Genomic DNA, 26,752 nt, shown 5'->3' with positions numbered 1-26,752 from the left:
CCACCAAACCAGTATTATATGAAATGCTGAAAGGTATCCTTTAAGAAGAGGAAGAAGAAGAAAAAGGTAAAGATACAAATTATGAACAACAAACATGCATCTATCAACAAGTGAATCTAAGAATCAAGTGAATAAATAATCCGGTGATCATAATAGAATCAGGGACATAGAAAGGGAATGGACTGACTATTCTTGGGGGGGGAAAGGGGTGTGGGAGATTCGGGAAGAGACTGGACAAAAATCGTGCACCTATGGATGAGGACAGTGGGTGGGGTGTGAGGGCGGAGGGTGGGGCGGGAACTGGGAGGAGGGGAGTTATGGGGGGGAAAAAGAGGAACAAATGTAATAATCTGAACAATAAAGTTTTAATTTAAAAAAATAAAAATAAAATAAACCTTAAAAAAAAAAAAAACAAGGAGAAGTAACAGTGTCTCCCTCCTGGTTTGCAGTAAGGGTTCAATGGGCTCGCAGATGTAAAGCAAACAGCCCAGTCCCCTGCCTCCGTTTCTGTCCCCCACGATACAAGCAGAGCTTGGCCTGTACGCCCAGCTCTTCACTCAGACCACAAGGTTTGCAGGATTCAGGATGCCGTGGCAACCACTCCTTCACGTGGTGACTTTTGGAATCCAGGCAGGAATTTCAACTCTGCAATAATCATCATCATCGTAAACAGTTGGTGGTCCCTGAGTCCAGGAAATTAGTTTTCAGGGCCTGTGCCGTGGTGGAACATGCCCCTCCCTCAGAGGGAGAAACTGCAGAGTGTCTATAAAACCACCGTTGATTCTCAGAACCAGATGAAAGAGCCGCCTCCCCAGTGGCTGGCTGAGCGTCGGAAATGCCCCTCCAATGGCCGTCTGGGGAGCAGTGGCCCTAGGCCGCCAGGAGCCGTCCTATCTAATGACTTCAGTTCACATTTGGTGCACAGGGTGAATAATCTGTTCAGACTTTGGGTCAAGGATCTGAATCAGAGAAGAAAAAGAAACCCTAGAGCTGCAAGGGGCCAGTGGGAACCACAGTCCTTGCTGAGAACCTCATGCCAGGCCTTCCCCCTTCCTCGGCAGTGCTCCCCGTTTTGGGAGCAGCGGTGGGAAGTGCACAGCCTTCTAGCATCCTGTGTCCCTAACCGGAGGCCCATAGCTGACATGACCAGAGTGAACCAAGCCAGGCCAGTCCAATACTCTGCGGGAATCCTGGAACTGGAGCTCGGATACACTGGTAGGTTTCTGTTGGATCTTTACCCAGGAAGACTCGCTTTCAGGGATAAGACACAGAGTGGAAGCCCGTCCAGAGAGAGCGTGTGGGGAATGTGGGCCTCATTCCAGAGAGAATCAGCTCAGGGAGGCGGCTCCACAAGAGAGAGAGTTTCACAAAACGCTCACCCAAGACACTGACCTTCCTTGACCTTGTGGCTTTAGGTAATTAACCCAGCGCATTACCTTGCCTGTAGCTGCTGCTGGAAAACGTTTGTTGGCACTTGAATTAATAACCAAACAGGTGGAGCTCTAATCACAGTGTAGATTTAGGGGAGAAACAAATACACAATGAGCTGCTCAAAATCAGGGACCGGATTTATATAAAGCTCAAAAATAGGAAACAGTCAGGGTAGTAGTTACCCTTAGAAAGATGGTAGTTGGATAGGGGCACAAGGGGCTTCTGGAATTTTCTCTGGGTAGTGGTTACAAGGGTCTGTTGAGTTTGTGACTATTTCATGAGCCATACGTGTACAATATATGTACATCTCTGTGTGTATGGTACATGTCAATAAAAAGTTTAAAAATAAAATGAACAGGGGTCAGGTCTTTACTTGGCCCCAGAACCTATGTGACACAGTCCTGGCAGGACTTCAAGGTCCCACCTCCCTGGAGGCTTCATACAAGAGATAGCTGCTTAAAATAAATAACCAAAGTGGCCTGGAAGGGAATAGGAATCAGGGGGCCAACTCACAGAAGAGTAGCCTTGTTCTGAGAAGAGTTTGGGGTAGGAAAGATTTCATCATCAAGAAGGCAACCCCAAATGGTGTGCTAATAATGGGTTGGGCTAATATTTTATACACAGACCCACAAACACACATATGTGTGTGCATACGTTCACATGCTTTGGACCTTTTGATAAATTCAGAATAATTTTAAAAGTAGTATTTATTGAACCTTTCTACATGGAAGGCTTTGTGGTTTACATTCATTAAATAGTTCAATTATCACAACAACCTGAGGAAATGGATACTATTATTTATCCTCATTTTTTTAGATGAGGAAATTGGGGCACAGAGATGTTTAGTGACTTGGTTAATGTCACACAGCTAATAAATGGTAAAATTAGGTTGATCTAATTACAAAGCCTATACTTTTAAAATAGCACTTTCCAACTCCCCAAAAGGTACAAACAGAAGTGTGTATTCTTGATTCCTCTGTGTGAAATGAAATATAAGACAAGAAATGTGGTAGCAAGACAAGTGAGCTTGTTTGTTTCAAGGAGTAAATAGGAGATAATTAATTTGCTGATCATTTCCCCAAATGTTGGAAGAAAAGTGATAGGCATGGTGACTCTGTTATCACATTTAATCCTCCTAACAATTTTATAAGGATCTTTACAGAAGGAGAAACTGAGGCTGGGAGAGATTACGGGCCTTCATCCCTATTCAGACTCTAGCTTGGGTGACTCCAAAGCTTCGGGAGGCATATTTACTCTCAAACAAGGCAATCGACATCCTGGTGTTGACTTCTGAAACTGGACGCACTTGGCTGTGGGTTGGACAGGAGGGCTGGTGTGTGGGCTGGCTTGCACGGGGCCAGGTGTGCTCAGTGACTATGCTGTTACGTCTCAGGGCTTCTGTTGGTCTCTGGCAATACTCAGGCGCCCAGGTTCACCAGCTTGGCAAGCACCAACAAAAAATGATGACACAGGAGCAAACCCACCCTGAGTTCCTGGTAATGGGAGAGCCCAGAGAGAAACTGCCTTGGAGGAATTTGGCTGATGCCTGAGAAGTCACAAACCACGCCCGCCCGCTTCCCTGGGAGAGAAGGACGTGAGTACCAGCTTCCCCACTGACCTCACACCTGAGGGAAGCACATCATTCCCACCAGGAGCTCGCCTGCTTGCTCAGACTTCAAGAATGAGGAAGAGAGAGTGGAGGTGAAAACAGGCCGGAATGATCTTTGCTTTCTCTCCTCTCTGACTGCTAGCTTTCCCATTGCTATTGATGATGTGTGACCACAAGATATTACAGCAGTAATTTTTTTTTAGATTCATTGACTATGGATTTAAATTTAGGAAGAGATGACATCATCACAATATTGAGGTTTTCAATGTATGAACGTGGTCACTCTGTATTGGAGTCTCCTTTAACTTTATTGGTTAATATTTTACATTTTGAGTGCAGAGGTCTTGCACATATTTTATTAGATTTCTTGCTATAGATTTACAGGGATTTGGTGTTATTTTAAATAATAACATTTTAGAAAACTGCTTTCTGTACAACTGTACTTTTGAACGTACATGTGTAATATCTGTTTACTCAACAAACATGTGTTGTAGGGCTATTCCCATCGAGCACTGAGAGGAGTGATATAGTCTAGAGGTCAAGAAAGTGAACTCCAGCCCTGGCCCGTGTGGCTCAGTTGGTTTGGCATCGTCCTGTACACCAGAAGGTGGTGATTAGATTCCCAGTCAGGGCACCTACCCAGGTTGCAGGTTCAATCCCTAGTTGGGGTGCATGCAGGAGGCAGCTCATTGATGTTTATCTCTCACAGTGGTATTTCTCTCTCCCTCTCTTCCTCTCTCTGAAATCAGTGAAGACACACAAGCAAACAAAAACTGTTTAAAAAAAAAAGAAAGTGAACTCTGGTGCCTAAATTGGGTTTAACAGGTAGCCTTGTTCAGGCCTTGTGTAGTGCGGGTCCACTGCTGTTATTACTTGTGTTACTACTCAGTGGAAGTCCTGAGCTGGGTGCTGGTGGGGAGGGGGTAGTACTTAAGGAGTGTTTGGCTAGGAGAGGTGCTAAGACATGTACACAAATAGCCCATGATTGTGAAATTGGAAACACGCAGATATGACCTAACAAGTAATTCAGAGCCATAAGCCTCTCTCTTTCAAAACTGTCCCTTTGGGAGGCCTCATATTTCCATCATTGCTGATGGTTAAAGGAGATTTTGAACATTTATTAATTTTTATCATTATAAGAGTAAAACATGTTCATTTTTTACACTTTGGAAACTATAAAAAGTCTTTCAGAAATGTCTCATAATTCCATAATCTAAGGAAAATGTAGCCAATATTTTGCTGTATGTTCTTTTATTTGTATTATTTCCAAAAGCATTTCTGAGCTCCACATTTACAGCCTCTCTTCTTTAGACTCTGTAGCACCATTTTTTTAACTTCGCCTCATGAGTCAGATCTTTATCCTTTGAAGGCAGCTTAGCATTTTGGAAATATCCATTAGTCATCAGGAGCCAGGTGCAGCAAATTTTAAAAAGTGATTGAGCTGGAGGCATGTTGCTTTTAGTCCAAAACAGGATGGTAAAATAATGAAACTAATTTTTTAATATTCGTATTGATCTTAGAGAGAGGAAGGGAGAGGGAGAGAGAGACACATCAGTGCAGTGTGAGAAGGAAGCATCAATCAGCTGCCTCCTGCATGCCCCCTACTGGGGATTGAGTCTACAACCCGGGCATGTACCCTAACCAGGAATCAAACCAGCAACCTTTAGGTGCACAGGATGTTGCTGAACCAAGTGAGCACACTGGCCAGCAGTCATAAAACTAGTTTTATTGGGTGGCTTGTAAAATAGCAGTAACGGCAGTTCTAGTGAGTAGCTTAAAATTTTGAATTTGCCACAAGCTGTACAGAAATAAAGAATCTCATGGACGGCCAGAATGCTGGATTGTTCCTTAAATGTCTGGTGCCCAATGTTGTGCCTGACAAATAATAGGTACTTAAAAAAAACAATTAGGTGCCCTGGAGGAGATCAACTACTTTATTTTTTAATTGATTTTTAATTGCTGTGTGCCTTTGGGTAGTACACATGCCAAAGTGAATTTCCCTTCCTGTGAGTGACTCGTGCAATTATAAGCTCTCTAGAATTTTCTGTAAAATACTCAGAAATATATTTTGAAATAGCAGTAAAGAAAAATAAGAGATTGCTAACATTTTAATTATGTGATTCATAAAAATATACTACTTATACAAATTAAACCTTAAAGATATGGCAATACTTGTCTGCCATATTCAATCCTATCCCCCCACCCACCTCCTCAGAGGAAGGGAATTCAGTTATCAGATTGATGTGCAACTTTTCAAATTTTTTTATGCTTGTGTGTGTATATGTATATAATATACATGTATATGCTATATATTGTATATCACACATATAATTTTTACTGCATTATACCACTGTATGTATGACTCATTGCTTGCATTTTCCACTCAACTAAATGAAAACTGACCACTGTAAAGGGCACAAAACCTATTTAGATATGTAAGTTCTGGTTCAGTTCCTTTTGAAATAAGCGCTTAACTTTAGAACCAGGCCTTTCAGGGCATCTGCAAGAATTTAGAGTAGCCCGAGAAATTATTGGAGGCACATAAAATCTTCCAAAGCGGGCTAGCCCTGGAATCTATCAGCCCAGGATTGCACATCTGACAGTGGCACCACGGAATGCGGTGGACAGTATGGGCTGATGTCAAAGTCCAGGATTAGAGACGCCCTAAGACATTCTCATTATCCTTCATGACCCATGATGCATCTGTCCCCCACAAATGTATCAGCCTTCTTGAGAACATACTTCTATTTCCAGCCTGCCCCATCTTTAGAGGATAAAGAGCTCGATGAGTTATATCTGCTCCAAGAAAGATGTTTGCATCCCCCTCACCATTGTCTGAGCTAGACCATTCATTGGACTTTGTTCCTCCTCTTCATATATTTGTATGAATATCAAGAGAGAGTGTTGCTGTGGGGAAAGATGGGTAGACATTCTCTTGTTGCTTCCATCTGGCATGAACAGTAGAGGGAAAGACTGAAGTTAGAAGAGACAAGAGCAGAATCAACAGAACAAAACTGTCTGGTATCGAGGGACACCGATCCAGGGGTTTTCTCCAACCTCTTCCCAAGGCAGATGCCATGCATCTCAGCCGGGACCTGTACCAGCTCCGCAGGTTGGGGAAAAACAAGGAAAGAAACAGAGCTGGTAATGACCTGACTCCCGCAGGAAAAGCCTCCCTTGGGTGGTATTTTAGGACATTAGCTCAGGCTGCCTTGTCCTCAGTCATCTCGCTGGCATTTAAGTAGCCCCTTGGGTTACAGATCATGGCAGGTGCTGGTAAGGAAAGAAGGCCGTGCTAAAAATACCAGCCTCTTCTGGCACCCTGCCGGCAGCCCAGCTCCCTCCTTGAGCAGCGGGACCTCAGGAAGAGAAGTTTCCTCTGCCTCAGGCACAAAGGTCTGACTCCCTTCTCTACCGAAGTTACTGAGGTGGAAAGAGGCCTCTGGAGAAAACACACGCAAAGAAGCATTTCTATTGAGAAATACCAATTTCTACCAAGTCAAGAAATAGTGGATACGGACAACAGAATGGTGGTTACCAGAGGGGAAAGAGGGGGGATCAGAAAGGGGGTACAAATACATGGTAACTAAAGGAAACTAGACTTCGGGTGGTGAGCATGCAGTAGAGCACACATAAAGTAGAATTATGTTATACACCTGAAAGTCATATAATGTTATTAGCCATTGTTACCCCAATACATTTAATACTTAAGAAAAACAGGCTATCTGAAGGAGAAGCCGGGGTCCCAGTAGAAAGTACTTGGGAAGAAGGGGTTTGCGAGTCAGCCACGAAAGGGTTTTCACAAAAACAAGGAGTCCACTGTCTATTTTCAGTAACCTGGGCCTACCCATAGTCCTCCAAACCAAACAGCATCAACCCCAAATTAAGCTTTTGGCAGTGGGTCTGGCATAGGTGCTGGAACAAAATTTCAGAAATCCCCATTTTGCATTTTGCTAACACAGTGGCCCTGCGAGAGCCCAGGTGAGTGGTAGGAAGACATCAGTTAGAGCAGGAGGCCCCGGGGCTGTCCACGTCCACGGCGTTTTTGCATCAGGTTTCACCGTCTGCAGAGTCAGAGTAGAGAGAGCTCTGCTTGCCACCCAGGAGACTGCGAAGGTCACGTTCACATATGTTCCTGTTAAGGGCATCATTGGAAACCTGAGAACCAAGTATAAAAATATAAAGATGAACAGGTGGCCTCCAACACAAAAGGAATGTGGATTTGCCGGGAAGTGATGATTAAAACCATCCCAGAGTTCCGATGTGGCCCCTGAGGCCGGCTCAGGTCTCCGGTCTGCAAAGCCTGGGGATGCTTTCATTTCGGCTCAGGCCGTGGCTGGAGCAGGCACTACACGCTGTCCTGACCACGTTGTTTGTCTTCATTTCCCCGCCCCCCCCCCCAAACGTTCTGCCTGGATTGATTAATGGGGCTCATTCCTTGGCCAACTCAGGGGTTTTGAGAGACACACGTATAGACTTCTAACGATTACCTCAAACTCTCCCTTGAAGCTACCAGGGACAAAATGAACATACCTGCCTTTCTATCTTTGTGAACATATCCTTTTTTGTCCCATTTTGGGCCATAAACACACGAGTAGGAAAGATGTCCTTGGCCCAACCATACTTTCTCACCAGCTTCTCCCATTAGCTGAGTGTGGGGTGGGTTTAGGAGCCTGGGATGCAGTCCCAAGCTGGCCCAGGCAGGGTAAGACACCCCTTTAGTCCCAGCCTCGTTACTCTCACCTTTTAACCATGTTCACATGTAGAAAAGACCTCTCGCAGCCCCCTCTCGTCTCCCCTTCACCTTATAATGTGTTGCTTTTAAATATGGGAATGGTGAATGGGAGCACGGGCCCCTTCCCATGCTCCAATTCCCCCTCCCACCCTGCGGGAAATATAGTGAAGGCCATCTGTAAGCGGACTGTGAGACCTTGGGACCCTGGCCAGAAGCTAAAGGCCAACGAGAAACTGCTTGTAGATGTGAGCCTGGATTGTAAACAGCTAGTGTTTAGATCGCCTGCGTGCCCTGTTTTTCTCTGTTTTCTGTACTCTATAAAGCCCTGTGTTGGGAACCTCTGGGTGGTGGCAATACAATAGCACCAGCTGGCCAACCGGATGGGACTTAGTGGTTCAAGTTCAGCGCTGGTAGCTGGTGTGGTGGTAAAGTTCACCGGCCAGCCGCCTCTGGTGTACATGTAAGTCCTAATCAACCCATGTCTTTCACAGCCAGTCCTCCGGGTTATTTCTTTGGGAATCCAAGAACAATACACTGAGGTTTTTCTGGGACCTCAGCACTTTGCATAACAATATGAAATCAAATCTTAATGTAAAAACGGACTGGGCAATGGTTCATTAAAAGAGCCCTGTCCCTGGGACATGGGACATCCTCGCTCTTGTCCCTGCACTGCTACCTCCCAGCTGGTTCATCTTGAGCCAGCCACTGCCCTTGGCTTTCCAATCTATAAAGTGGGAACACTAGCAGGCCTCCTGGTGCTGCCATAAGAGGCTGTGAGGCGATAATAAACTTGCAAGTGCTTTTTAGACTTTACATACTTAGGCAATACTGCTGTTCCTGAGACAGTTCAATTCCACCCACATCGGCTTGACTGAATTGCTACATAGTTGCTACTGTTGAAAGACAGAAGGTGAGATGCAAGGCGGGGAAGTTCATTGCCTTTTGGACTGGGAGAACCATTTTGCCCGTGCACACCCACCCAGGTAGCAAGCATACTCAGGGGCCTCGCAGCAGACTCAGAACCAGCCGTGTGTCACTAAGCAATGGAGAAAGGCATCCGCAACGGCCTAAAGGCCTTCCTCGGAGCACCGGCGCCTCCCTGGAAGCAGACCTATTTCCCTTGTGTCCTGATGGTAGTACCACAGATCCTTGAGAAAGAAAACCCTATTGTGTATGAAGAGAACACGCCGTATCTTGTTCCGCGGGACAGTGAGCCCTGAGCATAACATGCCGCATTCCAGAACCCAGTGGAAGAAGCACTTGTCTCTGGGTTTAATTATAGATTCTTCGCCTGCCCTTCATTGCCGGAGTCCGCGCTGACGACGCTCAGGGAGCCACGGAGCACAGGCAGAGCGAGCTCTCGAGCTCTCGTTGTTAAACAAGGTGTGGCTACCAGGTACTGAGGCTTTTGTTTTGTTTTGTTTTTAAACAAACAACCCTTAATGTATATATTCAAGTGAGTGCTGACTCTTTTCCAAACAAATATTGGGAAATGTGGTATGGCAAGTATGGGTGCTCTTATATGGGCAGGGGCAGTAGTATATTGACTGTTAAAGTTCTCCTGGAACACCTGAGCTATGGGATCCTCACAGCCATAGGGGAGCCCAGGTAGCATTTAGGACCATGGTAACACGGTTGCAAATACACATTAAATGACTCCCCTTCCCCCCCTCAACCCCCACCCCGCAACGAGAGAGTTTTACCCCCATAACATATATATAGATAGATACTTTTTCTGGAGGAACAGATCCATCACTTATCCACCTTCCTTTATTCCATAAAATTTAGTTAAATGCCTTGTACACAAAAGGTGTCCAATAAGTATGTGTGGGACATTTGTCCTACCCTATCACAATACTTATATTCATTCTTCAGAAAACAAAATATAGAGTCCATATTTTTTAATTTAAATAAGTCTTTTGAGCCTAATTTTTTTTTAATATCGATTTTTATTGATTTCAGAGAGGGAGAGAAAAATAGAAACGTCAATGATGAGAGAGAATCTTTGATAGGCTGTCTCCTGCATGCCCCCTGCTGGGGATCGAGTCTGCAACCCAGGCATGTGCCCTGACTGGGAATCCAACTGTGACCTCCTGATTCATAGGTCGATGCTCAACCACTGAGCCACACCAGCTGGGCAGAGCTTAATTTTTAAATCTTTCCTTCCCAGACACTGTTTCTTCTACTTATTTGTATGGCTAATAGCCAATAAACAATCATTCAACAAACATTTATCGAGAAATGACTAAATGCCAAACACTGGGGGAAATCTGGATTTTTCTTAGACATAGAACCTCAGGGCCTCCGTGGAACACAGACTCTCTCGTGTAGCTCAGGAAAGAAATGGCGTTATAATAAGGCCCCCTAGAACTGAAACTTGGTCATAGTTCCCCAGCTTCTTTCTCTCAGTGGTGCTCGTGTTTATCTTGCTATGTCTGCTCCATTCTCCTTCCCCTTCCTTTATAACCAGACTTCTCTATTTCCTCATCACTTAGTTAATGCATGGTGGTGTATTAGTCAGGAAAAGCTAGTTATGCTTCAGTAACAAACAAGCCCCATATTTCAGTGATCTGAACTAGCAAAGGTGTATAGCTCGCTCTTGCTACATGTCCACCAAGGCTTAGCTGAGGGGACAGGGGATGCTCTGCTGATTATAACCACTTGGGAACCCAGAATGACAGAGCAGCCACAATCTTAAAAATGAACATGGTGAGGTATAGGCTAACTCTTTAAGTGTCCACCATAAGTCACTTCTACTCACATTTCCTTGGCCAAAGCAAATTGAATGGCCATACCTAACTTAATTGAGGAAGGGTGGATAGAAATATGCAATCCTACCAAGAGCCAGCTTAGGCAGAAAGCCTAAATATTTGTGAGTAGCCTTAACCATTCTCATACAGGCATCTCCAGCTCAAGACGGCAAAGCCTTTTTGTTTCAGCAACCTCAGCTAATGATTCATACTTTCCACATTCTTTATTTCAAGCTGCAGTTCGAGAGTGTCCCAGTCCATCTTTGCCTGACAGGCCACACACTAGTTGTCAGATTAGCCTCTGGATCTGTCCTGGAGTCATGGCCAGTTGGCTGGGGAACAAGGATATATACCATAGCACATGGCTGTCCAGCCCACCTCTCTTGATCCTATCCAGGGACGGAGAGACCTGTCTAGTACAGAGGAAATTGTTGTTTAAGTCATGCTTTGCTTGTCCTAGCTCTTGGCGATAGAAAGGTCATGAGTGGTGCAGTTCATGAAGCTGGGTTGGGTCTGGCTGGCTGTCAGGCTATTTATGGGGCAGAATCTCGACAGCGGTGAAATGGAAATGGTTGAGTCCAAGGACCTGCTGTGTTAACCCATTAGTCTAGGACCAATGATGTTACACCCGGAGATTTTACATTTTAGCTCTGTACAACTCTATACCCACAGTTGGACACCATGGTCTTCGACCTCTAAATATAGCCTTATGTGAGAGGGGCAGGGAAGAGAATCTCACAATAAGACCTGAAGGTCTGAACCCAGAATTCAAGTCCCTTCACCAAATGCCCCCAATATACCTCTCCAGCCTCATATCCCACTTCACCCCCAAATAAACCTACTGTTCAACCACCATCAAACATTCCCTTTTCTTTCCTTGGCTTGTGCAATACCCTCCTTTCTAACAAACTACTACCCTTACTCTAAAATCAGTTTAAAAACCACCACTTTTCAAAAAAGCAAACACCTCTTTTCAGAGAAGTCTTTTTCTGTCTGCTCTGACCTGGTCATGTCAATTTCTTCCTCCTCTGAATTCCTATACCCCTACTCATGCTGGCCCCCTGGAGGGCATGGGTATGTCTTACTCATTTGAGGATCCCAGAGCTAGTGCCTGCCTGTGGAACAGGGATATATACTATGGTGGTATATTAGTCAGTGCTCACCAATGGTGTGTTTGATGAATTGTCTGCCTTGCCTGTTCACTCAAGGAAACTTTAACGCGTTCCTCTGCTATGTTAGACATAGTGAATAAAAGTCAGTAATATATGGTCCCTCCAAGAGTTTCTCTAATTCAGTTGCTTTATTTTATAGATGAGAAAACTGAAACCCAGAGAGGAGAAATGACTGGCCCTCTGCCACCCAAGCAGCCAGAATTTACTGAGCACTTTGCTATGTGCTAGACAAAATGCTTTTCATTCTTTTACATATATATATGAAATTGAATTCAGAGAGAGGAGAGGGAGAAAGATAGAAACATCAATGATGAGAGAGAATCATTGGTGGGCTGCCTCATGCACGCCCCCTACTGGGAATTGAATCTGCAACCTGAGCACGTGCCCTTGACTGGAATCGAACCCAGGACCCTTCAGTCCTCAGGCCGATGCTCTAGCCACTGAGTCAAACCGGCTAGGGCGATTTTCATTCTTTATTTCCTTTTCATCTTTGTAACAACCCTAAGAGGGAAGAGTTTTCACACCTACTTACAGAAGAGAAAACAGGCTTAAAAAGGCTGTAACATGGCTAAGGAAGGAGGAGGCTAGGCCAGGTTTCAATGGCAGAGTCTAAGTCAGGGGTGGGCAAACTTTCTGACTCGAGGGCCACAGTGGGTTCTTAAACTGGGCCGGAGGGCCAGAACAAAAGCATGGATGGAGTGTTTGTGTGAACTAATATAAATTCAAAGTAAACATCATTACATAAAAGGGTACGGTCTTTTTTTTTTTTAGTTTTATTCATTTCAAACAGGCCGTAGTTTGCCCACGGCTGGTAACTCCTGAGTCCCTACTCTTACCCCCTATGCTGAGCTCCAGGCTGGGGACTCAGCTCCCTGCGATCCTGTATATTGCCCAGAGGCCTTGAACTTTGTCAGTGCTGCAGTGGCTGGATTGACATACGGCGATTAAAGGGCTCTGGTGAGTTTCTGTGCCATGCAGCCCGTAGGCACACAGATCTACTGTTCTGACCATTAGGTCAGGGTATGTTTTCCCTCCTGGGCAGTTGGGTTAGTGGAGGAAACCTGATAAAATCCTGGAGAGGAACTTGATCTTTCTCTGAAGGACTTACAAGTTGTTTGGCCTGCCTAATCTGCTCAGATACCGTCCAGGGAATATTCGGTATCCGTGTAGTACAGGTTGTGAATTATTCTGTGGGGACTGTTAACGAGACCCTCACCAGCTCCGCCTCAGCCGGTCTCAGGCAGGGCCTTGGGGCAGCCCCCTTTCTTTCCCTCCCACCGAAGCCTGGAAAAGAGCAGGCTTTCCCCACTGGAGCCTGGGAGGAGTGAGATGTAGGAAATCCTCCTGCCTCCAAGCGGAGCTGGGCCTGCCCCTCCTCACAGCTATGACTGTGGATGCAACGACTTAGCTGGGTTAACATTTATCCCACGTCTTGGCAACCTGGTACCTGAGCGTCTCACGTGGCAAGAGGCCGAATCCCTAAAATCAGTGCAAGAAAAATTATAAAGCGTCTGCTCTTTAAAGATGGGGAAACGGAGACACGGAGGCTGCCGCCTCCAGGTCACACAGCTGCAGGTGACGGAGACCAGAGACCAAGTTCCTGAGTCTACACTCGTGTTCTTTCACCTTCACCTCCCACCCACCCACCCACCTCCCCTTGCGGAAGCCAGGCACTGACGCACGGAGAACTCAGCCAGCTGGGTCCTGTGTCCCCAAAGCGTTTGACTAGCCCTCTCGGAGGGGAAGGGCGCGCAGAAGACAGATTCCCGGGCGTTCTGACCCACACCAGCAGCCAGAGTCTCGGGAGCGGCCCCAGGTCTTGCTCTCAACTCTCTTTCTCTGCTCCGGGTCCGTTCCCGGACAGTGCGCGCCCAGGAGGAAACCTGTCAAGCTGAGACGCTTGGGAGCGCTGGGCGGATGCCCTGAGCGCTCAGGCCTGGGTGCCGGGTCGGAGGCTGTTGGGGGCCCCAGGGGGGGTTCGGGGGGACCTGGTGCTGAGCGCGCCGGGGCCCAGCGGCTGAGGGGGGCGACGCACACCTGCCACCTGTCCCGCTCCCCCGGGCTCCTGTGACTCGGGCGGCTGGGCTGGCGACCCTCAGGGCGGGGCGCCGGCTCCCAGAGGAGGGGGCGCAGCGGGCAGAGGTTAGCGCCTCGGCCCCAGCGAAGCCCCGACGCCCTCTCCCCGGTGTGCAGGTTTGGACACGGGGCGGCCCAGGCCGGCCGCCGCCTGGGCGGCTCGGGTCCCCATATATAGTCATATCCACCGTCAACCCGGAGGCTGGCGGGCGGCAGCGAATGGGCGCGCAGCCCCCGCGGGAGGAGCGGGGAGGGCGCAGGGGGCGGAGGGAGGAGAGGGGAGAGGGGGCAGGAGGGAAAAGCTTTTCCAAAAAAGTATTGGCTGTCTTGAGGAATGCGGTCGTCCCCTTGGGAAAGTACATATCTGGAAGGAGCAGGCGGCTGCGCTCGCACTCCGGCTCGGCCGCCCCTCCGCGCGCTCGCCTCGCCTCGCCGCTCGCGCCGCAGCCCCCGGGCCCCTCGCCGCCGCCGCCATGGACGCCATCAAGAAGAAGATGCAGATGCTGAAGCTCGACAAGGAGAACGCCTTGGACCGAGCCGAGCAGGCGGAGGCCGATAAGAAGGCGGCGGAGGACCGGAGCAAGCAGGTCTGCACCTCCCCGCCCCGAGCCCGCCGGGTCCCTGAGCCCTTGGACCCGGCCTGACACCCCTTCCCGGCCCTTCGCCCCGAGGACTCGGGGAGCCCGCCCCCTTTCCCCCGACGGCCAGGGGCGCGCGTCTGAGAGGGGGAGGAGGAGGAGAGCAAGACTCGGGCTTATTCTAACTTTTTATTCTCGTCTGAGGACGTGCATGTCTCTCAATGGCTCTCAGAGCCCCCGAAGTCCGTCCAAGCCCTAGATTCCTGATTCTCTGCATCAGGAATCAAGTTTGGATCCGTGGGGGTGAGAAGGGTGCGGGATTGCAGGGAATCAAGTCCAGCAAGTGTTAGAAGTTCTTCTGGACGTTTGAGAATAAACCCTTCCACCGGGACCGAACTGGGGCGGGGGGGGATGGAAGAGGGGGCGCTAGGGTCATGGAGTTTATCCCTAAGAGCAAAGATGGGACGGGATAGAGAGTAGGGCCCGAAGGCCAGGAAGATGGGGCGTTTTTCTGCACCCCAAGTTGTGGGCTTGAGCCCGCTGGTTCAGGGCAGGAGTCTGGCCCTGGGGGGAGGGGTCGGAATGTAGGTGGGCCACGGTTCGCCTCCGGCTCCAGCGAGAGGAGGGTACCTGGGGACCCTTGAACCTAAACTCGGGGGCGCCCCGGGCCGGAGGGGCCCCAGCCAACCCGGCGCCCGTGTGTTGTGTGTGTGTCTAACACCCGGTCCGTGCCGGCCGCCCGCGCCCGCCGCTGCCCCGCAGCTGGAGGAGGACATCGCGGCGAAGGAGAAGCTGTTGCGGGCGTCGGAGGACGAGCGGGACCGGGTGCTGGAGGACCTGCACAAGGCGGAGGACAGCCTCCTGGCTGCCGACGAGACCGCCGCCAAGGTACCGGGGCGCGCGGCTCGGCGCACGAATGGCTAACTGTCTCTCTCTCTCTCTCCCTCCCTCCCTCCCTGTCTTTCCCTCTCTCTGTCCCGCTGTCCCTGTCCTTCTGGTTCTGTGCACCCACACCCCTCCCCTGCGGGGTCACGCTGCCTGCCGCACCCCCCACTCCCCGTCCCCCACGGCCAACTCCCAGCTGGAAGATGAGCTGGTGTCGCTACAGAAGAAACTCAAGGGCACCGAGGATGAGCTGGACAAATACTCGGAGGCTCTCAAAGATGCCCAGGAAAAGCTGGAACTGGCGGAGAAAAAGGCCACCGACGTAAGTGCTTGCACACACTGCCTCCCTCACCTCCCGCCCGCGCCGCTCTGGAGTCACCGGGGGCCAGACACACCTGCACCCCGCCGCCCCGCCCCGCCCGGCCCGGAGCGCTGGGTGCTGCCGCAGACAGACCGCTACCGCACACACCCTTCCTATTTCATCCATTCCTCTCTCTCTTTCTCCTTCTCTGACCCCACTCCTGGGGCCTGGGGGTGAGGAGCTGGGAGTTCACAGCAGCTGAACTTGGGGTGAACCTTGCCCCCCGGGTAGCAGAAAACCTCTGAGGTGTCCTTACCAAGGTTTGTGCAAACAGAATGTCTAATTTCTTTCTTTCCTTTTGCCATCTCGGGTGGGTGGGGAGGCCTGGTGTCGGTGGTGTGTCTAGTCAGGGGACAGAGGCCTGTCCTCTAGATTAAAGGAATAGTTTGGGGCTACTTTTGCTTAGAAGGCTGAGCTTGATGGAGGGGCACAGAGACCCCCGAGGGCTCCTTTCTTAGCAGGGAAGCCTTAATTCAGCCCTTAAGATCTGCCTGGGAAGATGATACTTGCTTGGGTCTGCAGTCTGAGGGCACTAGATCCAAAAAGCAAGCTGGGGGTTATATATAGCTCAGTGCTTTATATGGTATAGTGAGCTAGCTGCCCCCTGCCCCTCCTGCTCACCCCACCCCCACCTGTCAGCCTTCTGACAACCACCACATAGTTTCAGGGGTGATGCAAACAGGCAAAAGCTCTATCAGCACTCTGTTCACTGCCCTTTGGAGGGATCCTTTTAGCTGAAGAGCTTGCCTCTTGTGCTGTGTCAGTCAAGCCAAGCGTTAGATTTCCAAAGGACTTCTTTTCACACCGTTGGATTCCGTTCTAGAAGCTAATTAGCCTAGAGGCCCAATTAGGAAAGAATTCCTTGGGGACAATTCCAAGAATGTATGAGCGCCAGGAAAAACTATGCCCACAAGTTATACTACCAAGTGCAACTGGCAGAATATTTTGTCCGAGAGTAACATGCAAATTGCTGGAGGGTCTTGGGTCGAAATCAGTAAAGGCTTTCTGTGGTATGAAAGGCTTGAAATCTAATCTCCAAGTGTGTTTGTAAATGAGAAATCCAGACTTGGGACATTTAGAATCTGTAAAAAAAAAAAAAAAAAAAATTTTTTTTTTCAGTGAAAATCAAGGTTCCTGGAAAGGGGGTTCAGGGAAGCCCTGACTGAGCTAAAATATTTAAGTTACAAACTACCTGGCTTTAGAAAAAGAGCCAAAGAACGCATAACTCTGCCCACGTCCTATAATGTAGATCAGATGTGTGCTCTCTGTGAGGCTAAATGGAGGGTGTCTGTCTCCCCCAAATTCTCCAGCAGGACGTTTATTTAGCTTTTTCAAAACAGCCGCTGATAGATCAAGGAGAGATATTCCTTATAAGGTAAAGAATGCAGAGAATTTGAAAGTAGCCCAGTAAGGCTGAAGGCAAAGAGAAGTGGCAAAAAAAGATACTACAATTCTTAAGGAAAAATAGATAATAATTATTGTGACTATGTAGAGCTGTAGGTCTTTACTGAAGTCTTGTTTAAGGGAGCCTAGGAATGAGGTGGGCAGAAGTGGAAAAGAGGATATTGAAAACCAGCTAGGGGGAAGGGGCGGGGCCAGCACTGGAGGGAGGTTTTTGGAACTCTGTTTGGATTCTTTTTTTTTTCTTTCCAGCTGGAAAACTGTCCCTAATATGGTACACTTTTTTTTTTTTTTTGGCAGTATATTTTGATCACTTTCCCTTTAAGACATTTTATGTTGTTGGGAACCTGTAGGGATGTTGAAGAAGTTTGTGAATAAACGCTACATTTAGAGTGATTCCTAACTAGTAAAAAATAGTTGACTTGAGCAGGATGAGACAGTTGTCACTAGAGAAAGGGGGAGGTGGGAGAGGTCACCTTCCTGAGGTAGTATTATATTACCTCTGTGATAGGACATTTCCCTGTCATTACCTTGTCCGTACGTAGTTGAGAACTGTGGAACAGTCTTGCATTTTTCTACTACTACTAAAAACATTTTTCTAACTTACCAACATACTTTACACACCCTATTCCAGAAGTGGGCTCTTCCTGACTTAAAAGGCGGTCATTCCTGAGGTAGCATCCCCAGTGGTTTTGTTTTGCATATTGTGTTGCCATCCCACCTAAGTGAGGCTGAAGGGGATCTAGGGCTCCGTTTTCTCTCTGGCCCCCAACCTCGGCCCCGATAACTGTATATACCTGAGATGTGCAGTATGTGAGTCTTTAATCCCTGTCAGTCTTCGCTTTCTGAATGAGTGATTCTCAGCCTTATCTAAACAGAATCACCTAGGGAGGTTTTAAAACCCCAAATCCAGGCTATCCCCCAGGCCAATTCAATCGGAATCTCTGGGAGTAGAACCCCGGCATTAACATTTTTTTAAAATACCCAGGGGACTCCAATGTGCAGCCATGGCTGAGAACTGCCCTTACACTCTCTTATAATGACATCAGCATGAAAATGAACTCACCTGAAACACTTTCCGCGGTGTTTGAAAAGCAGGACAAGTCACTCATTGGCTGCTTAAAGCACTTGCAAGTGCCCAGCAGTTTCCCTGGCTCCTGGAGGGTCTCAGCCATTCCCTAGCCCACCCTCAAAGTTGGGGGCCCATTTAGGGGTGGAGACCTAGCCTCCTGCCTGGCCAGATGAACTGTGTGAAACAGAGCGAGAGGCTCCCCCTACAGGATGTGAGGGCCCATGTTGGGGTTTGGGAGATCTCACAGAGGCTGAGAGAGTCCATAGGAAACGACTCAGGAAAGCTAAGGAGGTTTGTGAGGGCTATGGAGGAGGAGAGGGATGTCAAGTCTGTTTTCTTTTTCTTCATTATTCCCACACTTAAACATATCAGGAACTGACATGAAGGGCCTCCTTTGAGAAAGGTGAGGATTGAAAGCCCTGAGACTTAGCAGGCATTTAAAACACAGTCCAAGGGGCAAATTGGCAGAAGACAGTTCCCAGAGATAATTGTCCACAGTGGTTTTCACACAGCTGTTGCTAGGGCTCTCATAGGGTTCTGTAGTCTTTCTTGGTGTGCCTTTTAAAGGCACCCCAGTCCAGCCCAGAATTGGTCAGATGCCAGATCTCAGAGGCTAATTTAAAACCAGCTGCGGCTGTGACCAAAAGGAACCCTTGAGAGGATTGTTTTTAGGGACAGGAAAGTGAGCTCCAGTACACAGCTGGTTATGGGCCCCAGCCTAACCCTTAAGACAATGCCTGCCTATATGTTAAGTAAAGTTATCATCTGAGTTCTTAACTAATGTGTGTACAAGATATTGTGCTAAGCCAGTGGATCTCAACCTTGGCTGCACATTAGAATCACCTGGGAATCTTTTTAAAATCCTGATTTCTGGGCCTCATCCTCCGGAAATTCTGTTTCTTTATTATGGGGTGGGGCCACAACATTAGTAACAAAGAAACAGAATTTCCGAAGGATGAGGCCCAGAAATCCGGATTTTAAAAAGATTCCCAGGTGATGCTAATGTGCAGCCAAGGTTGAGAACCACTGTGCTAGGCGCTTTACATTAATTAATTCATAGCCCTGACATCAGCTCAATGAGAAAGTACTACCATTAACCCCACTTTTACAGATGAAGCCGAGAAATCGAGTTATTTATCCAAGGTCACACAGCAGGAGAGAACTAGGAACCAGATTCTAACCTGGGAAGACTGCATTTGAAACAGGAGGCGTAACATGAAACATGTTAGTCGTTTTCACTTCGTGAGTTTTGGAGGAGTAGGTCTATTATGGTTGGAATCTTGTGTTCTGGAGTTCTTTACAAGGAGGAAGAGTCCCTAAGAGGCACATGCAGGCCCCAAACCCTTCGCTCAGCTCTCTCTCCTGGGCCTGGGAATACGGGATGCGGAGCGGAGCGCTCTCGCCGCCAGCAGGGGGCACCATCGCCCTTAGCGGCCAGGCCCGTGGCCGGGGACTAGTGGGAGCCGGGGAGCGGCGCTGGGAATCCAAGTAAAATCCCTGGAGCGGTGGCCTCTTCCCTGCAGGGCCCACCCAGCCCGCCAGGTGCTCCTTGTGCGCGCCCCGCTGCAGCGAGCATGCGCGGCGCCTCCCGCGGTTTGCAAATTCCCGGGGTCCGCGGCGCGCGCCCCGCCCCGCCCGCCGTGCCCGCCTCCGGCGCTCGCACACCCGCCCGCGGTTCGCCTGCGCTGCCCGGGAGACCGCGACTTCCGGGCTGGTCCGGGGCCGCAGGGGGCGCCGCCGTCGTGCGGCGGGCGAGGCTGGGCGGGGCGGTCGGGCGTTCGGGAGTGCGGCAGCGGCGGCCAGCGCGCAGCAGCCGGCCTCTCCCACCGCAGCCCGCCCGCCGCCCCGCGCGATGGCGGGGAGCAGCTCGCTGGAGGCCGTGCGCAGGAAGATCCGCAGCCTGCAGGAGCAGGCGGACGCCGCGGAGGAGCGCGCGGGCAGCTTGCAGCGCGAGCTGGACTACGAGAGGAAGCTGAGGGAGACCGTAAGGGACCCCCCCCCCAGCACCCCCCACCTCCCCCCAGCACCCAGCCCCCCCACACCCGGAGGCGCCTCCTCGCGCGCCGCCGGGCCTCTGGAGCCCACCGACCCCTTCCCCCGCGCTCCTGGGCTCACCTTGGCGGAGGGCGCCGGCTCTGTGGAGGGGCCCTGCGCATGCATGTCTGTCCTTCCATTCCACGTCTCTGGTCTAAAGTAAAAGCTCCGAGGGGAAGCATGGGTGGTGCTGAGAAGGTTCTGGAAGCAGCCCTTTCCCAGAAGGGGCTCCATGTCTGGGGTATTTGCGTCCTGTCCGGGTGTCTGGAGTCCCCCAGAAGGTGCACTTTGTGCTGCTGGCGTTATTTACTCGGAGGGTGGGGAGGAGAGAGGGAAATCCTTTCGGAAATCCCTTCCTTTGGGACGGGGCGTCTGCAGGTCCAGTGTGAGGCTCCGCCAAGCGTTGGGACTCGGGGATGCTGAGCTCCGCCATCCCCACTGACCCTTCGCTTCCTGGGAGCCCTTTCTCTGGTGGAGGAGACATCGACGGCCCCAGGTTCTGACTTGTTTAGCTTGCTGCCCGTTGAATTTCCCTTTCTTACCCATCCCTCCTTCCAAATTTTATTACACAGATAGATGTTCCCTTGTTACTGAGTCTTGGGGAAAAGTTGGGTGAATGTGAACGGTTACTGGGTGTATTCCTGCCTGCTTCCCCCTCCCCCATGTTGAATGTAATACCTGGTTTCCTTTCTTTCTGCCAAGGCAAGTGTGTCCAGCACACAGGAACAGGATTTCAGAGGTAGTTCAGGCATTTGCCCTTTGTTGATTTTTTTGAATGTGTGTGAGTGCGCTTTAAATCAGGATATTCAAAACACCTTGGGAATTTTATGACAAGCAATAATATGGTGTCCAGCTGTGCTTAATATGGGCCTATTCTCAGCTGAGTACATTGTTATTGCTTAAGTATGCAGCTGGCTGCAGAAACTATGTATTTGCATAACGTATATACAAACAGCTTCTCAGAGGACGGCCTCACTAGAGGAAATTTCAGATAAAATACAGACAGGAATCAAAATCAATAAGCAAAAAGTTTTCTTTAGAGGACAAGTCAGAAGTAGTCCCGTGGATGTCTTTGAATTTGACTGGCTATAAATTGATTCCAACTGCCTCTCTGACTGGCTGGCTGTCCTTGAACCATTAGAACGAATGCAACATGATGGATGAGAACAAGCACTCTGGATCCTGATTGCCAGGATTTGAATCATCACTACTTACTACCTATGAGACCTTGGGCAAATTAACTTCTCCGTCTCTCAGTTCCCTAACTGTAAATGTAGATAATAACATCTGCCATTTGTGAGGGTGAAAGGAGTTAGTGTGTGTCAAGAAATTACAGTGGTGATAGGCACATAGAATAGATGCTCTGTGTCAGCTGGTATTAAAAGTGCACAGCTCATAGTCCAATCCGGTTCCCTATCTATCAAAGGGTCTTGGAAATAGCCTGCTCATCTTTTTTTAAAATATATATATGTTTTATTGATTTCAGAGAGGAAGGAAGATGGAAAGATATAAACATCAATGATGAGAGAGAATCATTGATCAGCAGCCTCCTGCATACCGGGGTTGAGCCTGCAACCCAGGCACGTGCCCTGCCTGGGAATGGAACCCTGACCTCCTGGGTCATAAGTCAGCACCCAACCAATGAGCAAACTGGCCAGGCCAGCATATCTTAAAACAGCGGTTGCAGCAGTCGCCAACCTTTCGGACCTCACGGACCACCAGTTGGCAACCGCTGTCTTAAAACACTCCATTTAAATGCTTTCCGTCAATTTTTCTTTTCGGAACTTGGAGAGCGGGTGCGGGCAGCCTAGAAAGAATGATGGGTGGGTTGATGTGGTATGAATGGTGAAGTCAGTAGAAATCCCCTCACCCCGCTAAGAAGGGAACATGTCGTCCTGTATAGGAGAGCCTTCTATTGACTCCTGGCCTAGGGATTGATGTAAGACACAGAAGATAAATTGTAGGAAGGGCGTGTTGTTACTCTTACACTCACCTTCTCTTTTGTGCTTTTTCTAAGTGATCTTCCAGTGCCCGTTGTCTAAAGGTAATGCTTCATCCTTTTCAAAGCTTTACGTTAAAAGTAGTTTAAATAGCTTTAATTTTTAAAGTAATTTTTGAAAATAGCCTATCTGGGTGATTGGACACAGAATGTTTTAAGACAGCAACTTGAGGACTGGGTCAGGCCATGGAGAGAATTTCTGTTCTTCGCTTCTGAAAATGGAACTTAAAGGTAGCTAATGCAAGGTGGTTTCTTGTTGTCAGACACTGCTGTGAGTTCAACTGGTAGTCCCAGTTTCTCTTGGCAGTGAAGATAGAGGTTAGGGACAAAGCCATAAGCCGCTGCAAAAAAAAAAAATATTTGAAGAGTTGGCCCAAATTCAGATTCTCAAAAGTTCAGAGAGGTTGTAGTTAATCGGCCCTATTATACTCGCACTTACCTTGGGAAAATCAGCGGTTCCTTATTTCCTACTGGTTTGCTTTTCCAAGGTTTGCTTTCAAATTGTTGGAATGAGGCTATTTGGTTTGATGTAATGGTTGACTTTAGGTGTTATGACTCAAGAGGGTTGGTTTGTTTTTTGTGTGGGGGGTTTTTTTGTTTTGTGTTTTTTTGTCATTATCAAAGGAAAAGAAGTAGCCAGTCCTCCTCCTTTCTGAATAGTATCCAGCAAACAAGGAAACTTAAAATTGCAACTTGTAGATTCTTAATTTGTAATTTTATTAAATCATGGAAATAACCAGTTCACAAAATTTCCAGCCCTTTTCCTTTAGAGTGGGTAAATATTTCTGAGGCCAAGACACTGAGGGTGCATTTTGTGCTCACATTGGCACCCCCAGCGTGGCAGTCACTGGAATGTATACTCTCAATTTCTGCTTTCATATGTAGGCAAGGCAAAGGCACGACAATGCCCTGTTCATGTCCGTTCTCCCTCATTATACAAACATGCCTCATAAATTAAAGGCCTTGGCACAGATCGAGGAGGTTGTGTTTATCTGCTGTCCATGGGAGTGCCCCTTAATGTCATCAGTGTTTTCCCCCTTTCCTTACCATATAAGGGCAGGAGTTTAACTTGGCTGGAGTCGCTTGGTCTTACACAGCAAGTTGGGTGAAACCTTCTCTGTAAAACTACAGTTCGCGTGAAATAAAAGGGCCTGACCTTTGATCACCGCTTGCTCCACTGTGGTTCAGGCAGGACTTTGGGAATATATTCCAGGGGATTCGTTTTTAGGACGTTATAATATTCCCCTATAATTATTTAAGTAAAAATTATTGTTATTTTTAATTTTTTTAAGTTGTGTTGACTAAAACATCTGGATGCCCTGAAAAATATAGGCCTGGTAAAAGTTTTCTTTCAAATCTGAGTTTGGAATAATATTTTGCTGTAGTGTGGCAGGCATGCCCTTGAGTTCTGTGCAGTACCTTGTTGGGATGGGGTGTGTGTGGGGGGGGAGGGGGGGCTGCCCATGTTTTCTGTATAGGTAGCTAATACCTTTGGGGGAGGGGGCACCAGGGAGGAGATAGGGCTGACCTTGCCACTAACTTTAAGGCACTTGACAAGGGTAGAGCTCCTCCGGGTTATTTAACAACAGGTCTGCAGGAGGACAATTGGTCTCCTCTACTACCATGGCAGTCTCTTTGCTGAGTAGCTCATTACATGTGGGGACACAATAGCACTTTTGAAATAAAAGAAGCCAGCATCCCAAACTGAAAGACTTCGCCAGCAGCATCAACACACAGGCTGTTGTTAGAAGCAGCTAACCCAGCGCACTAAGAGTGATTTCCATGCCTGGAAATAATTTGCATCTTGGGTCTTGACCCTTCCCAAAAGCCTTGTTATTTATATCTGCTTTTTAAATAACAGGCGGTTGGCCATGGAGCTGTAGGCTGGTGCTGGCAGAGGCAGCAGCAGGGTAAGTCTTAAGTAGACTGCCCAGGTGCTGGGATAAAAAGAACTTAGAAAGTGTCTAACTCCGAACTTAGAAAATACAAACCGGAAATAAAAGCTAGTGGGCCTTTTGAACACAGAACATGATTCTCCCCTCCCTCCAAATAATAATAATTAAAAAAAGGCGGATCAGGGGAGGAAACGTGAAGAGGTGAAATCTAGGGAACCAAACGGAATTGTGATCAGACCAGTATGGTAGGGCCTGAGAACCAGGGGGAGTCCAGGTTTTTCCCAGGGGAAGTTTACGTAGAGACACATGTACCCCAGCTACTGCTCTCGGGTCCAGGCTGTACCCTAGGCACCTTGGTCCTGCTCTGAAACCTCTGGGGCATCGGACATTGGCTTCTGGGGTTGAGAGCAAAGCCTGAGTTTGAATGCCAGCTGTTACCTATTGGTGCAGTGATGGCGAACCTATGACACGCGTGTCAGGGGTGAGATGCGAACTCATTTTTTTGGCTGATTTTTCTTTAAGTGGCATTTAATATGTAAAATAAATATCAAAAATATAAGTCTTTGTTTTACTATGGTTGCAAATATCAACAAATTTCTATATGTGACACGGCACCAGTTAAGTTAGGGTTTTTCAAAATGCTGACACGCCGAGCTCAAAAGGTTCGCCATCACTGTAGTGTTACTTGATGGGGTTTTCAGTTTTATACCACAGCTTATTTCAAAAAGGACCGAGCGGACTTGTTTAGTGGGTGATATGGAATACAGCAACCGGTCTCCTAGTCCTGGTTAGTGTCTGTCACTCACGGCCATTGTGGGTTGGGGAGTTGGGGTGGGCGTGGCTGTAGAGAACCTCCCCCTCTGGCTTAGGAAGAGAGAAGACTCCAGGGGTGAGAACCACCAGTTCCAGGGCTGCCATGAGGAGAAGTGACAGAGCCGCGCACAAGGAGTCAGACAACTGGGATGTTAGTCTTGTCTCCCACCGATGGCTGTGGACCTGAGCCTGCTTCAGCATTCAGGGTCAGAGATCCCACCCTCTTCCTATTTCCTTGTGAAGGGAGAGCTTGAACAGTGGTTCCCATGGAATTGGCCAGCGTCTTTTAGGCGGTGGGGCGGAGAGGGTGGAGGAGTGGAACAGGTTGCTTGTTTATAGTACAGATTCTTGCCCTCCCCTCTGACCTGAAGCAGAATCTCTAGGGATGTGGGCTGGAAATTTATGTTTTTAATACACATCTCCATGTGGGTTCTGACCCTCAGCCAGTTGTGGGAACTGCTAGACAAGCGGTTCTCAACCTGTGGGTCGCGACCCCTTTGGCAGTCAAACGACCCTTTCACAGGGGTCGCCTAAGACCATCCTGCATACCAGATATTTACATTACGATTCATAACAGTAGCAACATTACAGTTATGAAGTAGCAACGAAAATAATTTTATGGTTGGGTCACAACATGAGGAACTGTATTTAAAGGGCCAGAAGGTTGAGAACCACTGTGCTAGATGATGCCTAGCTAGATGACGAGCTAGCCCTTCCAGCTAAACAATCGAAGCCTCTGTTTTGCAGACCACCCATAGGTCGGCTGTCTGTGCGTGCCAGTCCTGGCTCCTGGAACATATCTCCATTCCCAGTCATTGCTTTTGTGCCCTATAAGAGGTCCTGTTGGCTGGTATTCCATAGGATACAACCCGTCATGCCAGGTGGAAGGTCCTATAAAATGCTCCTGGGGAGAAAAGAGTCAGTGACATTTATAAAACCGTGTCCAGAGCTAAAGGAAAGAATGGTTGTATGTGTTGGGGAGGGGTGGGGGGGGGGGTGTTAAAGGGGTGGGAGTAGAATAAGAGGGAAGATATATATTGATAGAGGGACCTCTCAAGAGAGAGATCTTGTGCGCAGAGACAGAGCTAAACATGGGGTGCTGTCCCCTTACACACACTCCAATGCCCCAGCTGTGTGGGAAGCTGACCTAGACTGGCCTGTCACCCAGAAGTTTCTGTCCCCAGATCCTAAACAGTCTCCTTTCTATGAGTACAAAGTCCTGAGGGCTGGGACCCAGATTGAAAGCAGAGCTGGGAACTTGGTGTGGTGGCTACAAAAAACAAACAAAACAAAAAAAAGCATTTTTAAAAATTTTGTTGATGTTTCTCTGGCCACACCACCTGTAACAAGGGTACCTGCCTTTATATTAATAACTAGAGGCCTTGTGCACGAAATTCGTGCACTGGGGGTGGAGAGGCCCCTCAGCCCAGCCTGTGCCCTCTTGCAGTCTGGGAGCCCTTGGGGGATGTCCGACTGATGGCTTAGGCCCGCTCCCTCTGGGGAGCCAGCCTAAGCTGGCAGTCAGACAACCTTAGCGCTGCCACGGAAGTGGGAGAGGCTCCCGCCATCGCTGCTGCGCTTGCCAGCCATGAGCTGGGCTTCTGGCTGAGCGGCGCTCCCCCTGTGGGAGTGCACTGACCACCAGGAGGAAGCTATGTACTGAGTGTTTGTCCCCTGGTGGTCAGTGCATGTCATAGCAACCAGTTGTTCCATCATTCGGTCGATTTGCATATTATCCTTTTATTATATAGGATTAGGAAAGGAAGTGGGGGGCTTTTGAGTATATGACCTGTACTCTCTACTAAGGGTTTTCGTTTGCTTGATTTTGCTCTTCATTTTGTTTTCAACTTTGAGAGTTGCTTACTTGTTTTCCCCATTCATAAAAGAACTGAATTTTACTGGGCATGGAAAATATAGAAAAATGAAGAAAGCAGACCTGAC

At 48.4% G+C, this 26,752-nt stretch overlaps 1 protein-coding gene across 28 annotated transcripts in view; it reads left to right on the top strand.

Moving 5' to 3' along the window:
• Positions 1 to 14,018: 14,018 nt before the first annotated feature.
• TPM1 (tropomyosin 1) overlaps positions 14,019 to 26,752 on the top strand; it is a gene marked incomplete at its 3' end in the record, with an annotated part of 30,007 nt that continues 17,273 nt past the window's right edge. For 9 of the 28 annotated variants that reach the window (XM_081094540.1, XM_081094542.1, XM_081094544.1 and 6 more), the window contains exon 1: positions 19,774 to 20,054. In XM_081094540.1, the coding sequence (XP_080950666.1) occupies positions 19,923 to 20,054 (132 nt within the window). In that variant the 5' untranslated portion in view covers positions 19,774 to 19,922. Of the gene's footprint in view, positions 14,361 to 14,763; positions 15,559 to 19,773; positions 20,055 to 26,752 lie in introns of those variants that run through there. The other 19 variants (XM_081094535.1, XM_081094536.1, XM_081094537.1 and 16 more) reach the window with 9 other exon arrangements.

Source organism: Myotis nattereri (assembly GCF_964212035.1).
Source record: "Myotis nattereri genome assembly, chromosome: 1".
NCBI lineage: Eukaryota > Metazoa > Chordata > Mammalia > Chiroptera > Vespertilionidae > Myotis > Myotis nattereri.
This window is presented reverse-complemented; position numbering and strand designations above follow the sequence as displayed.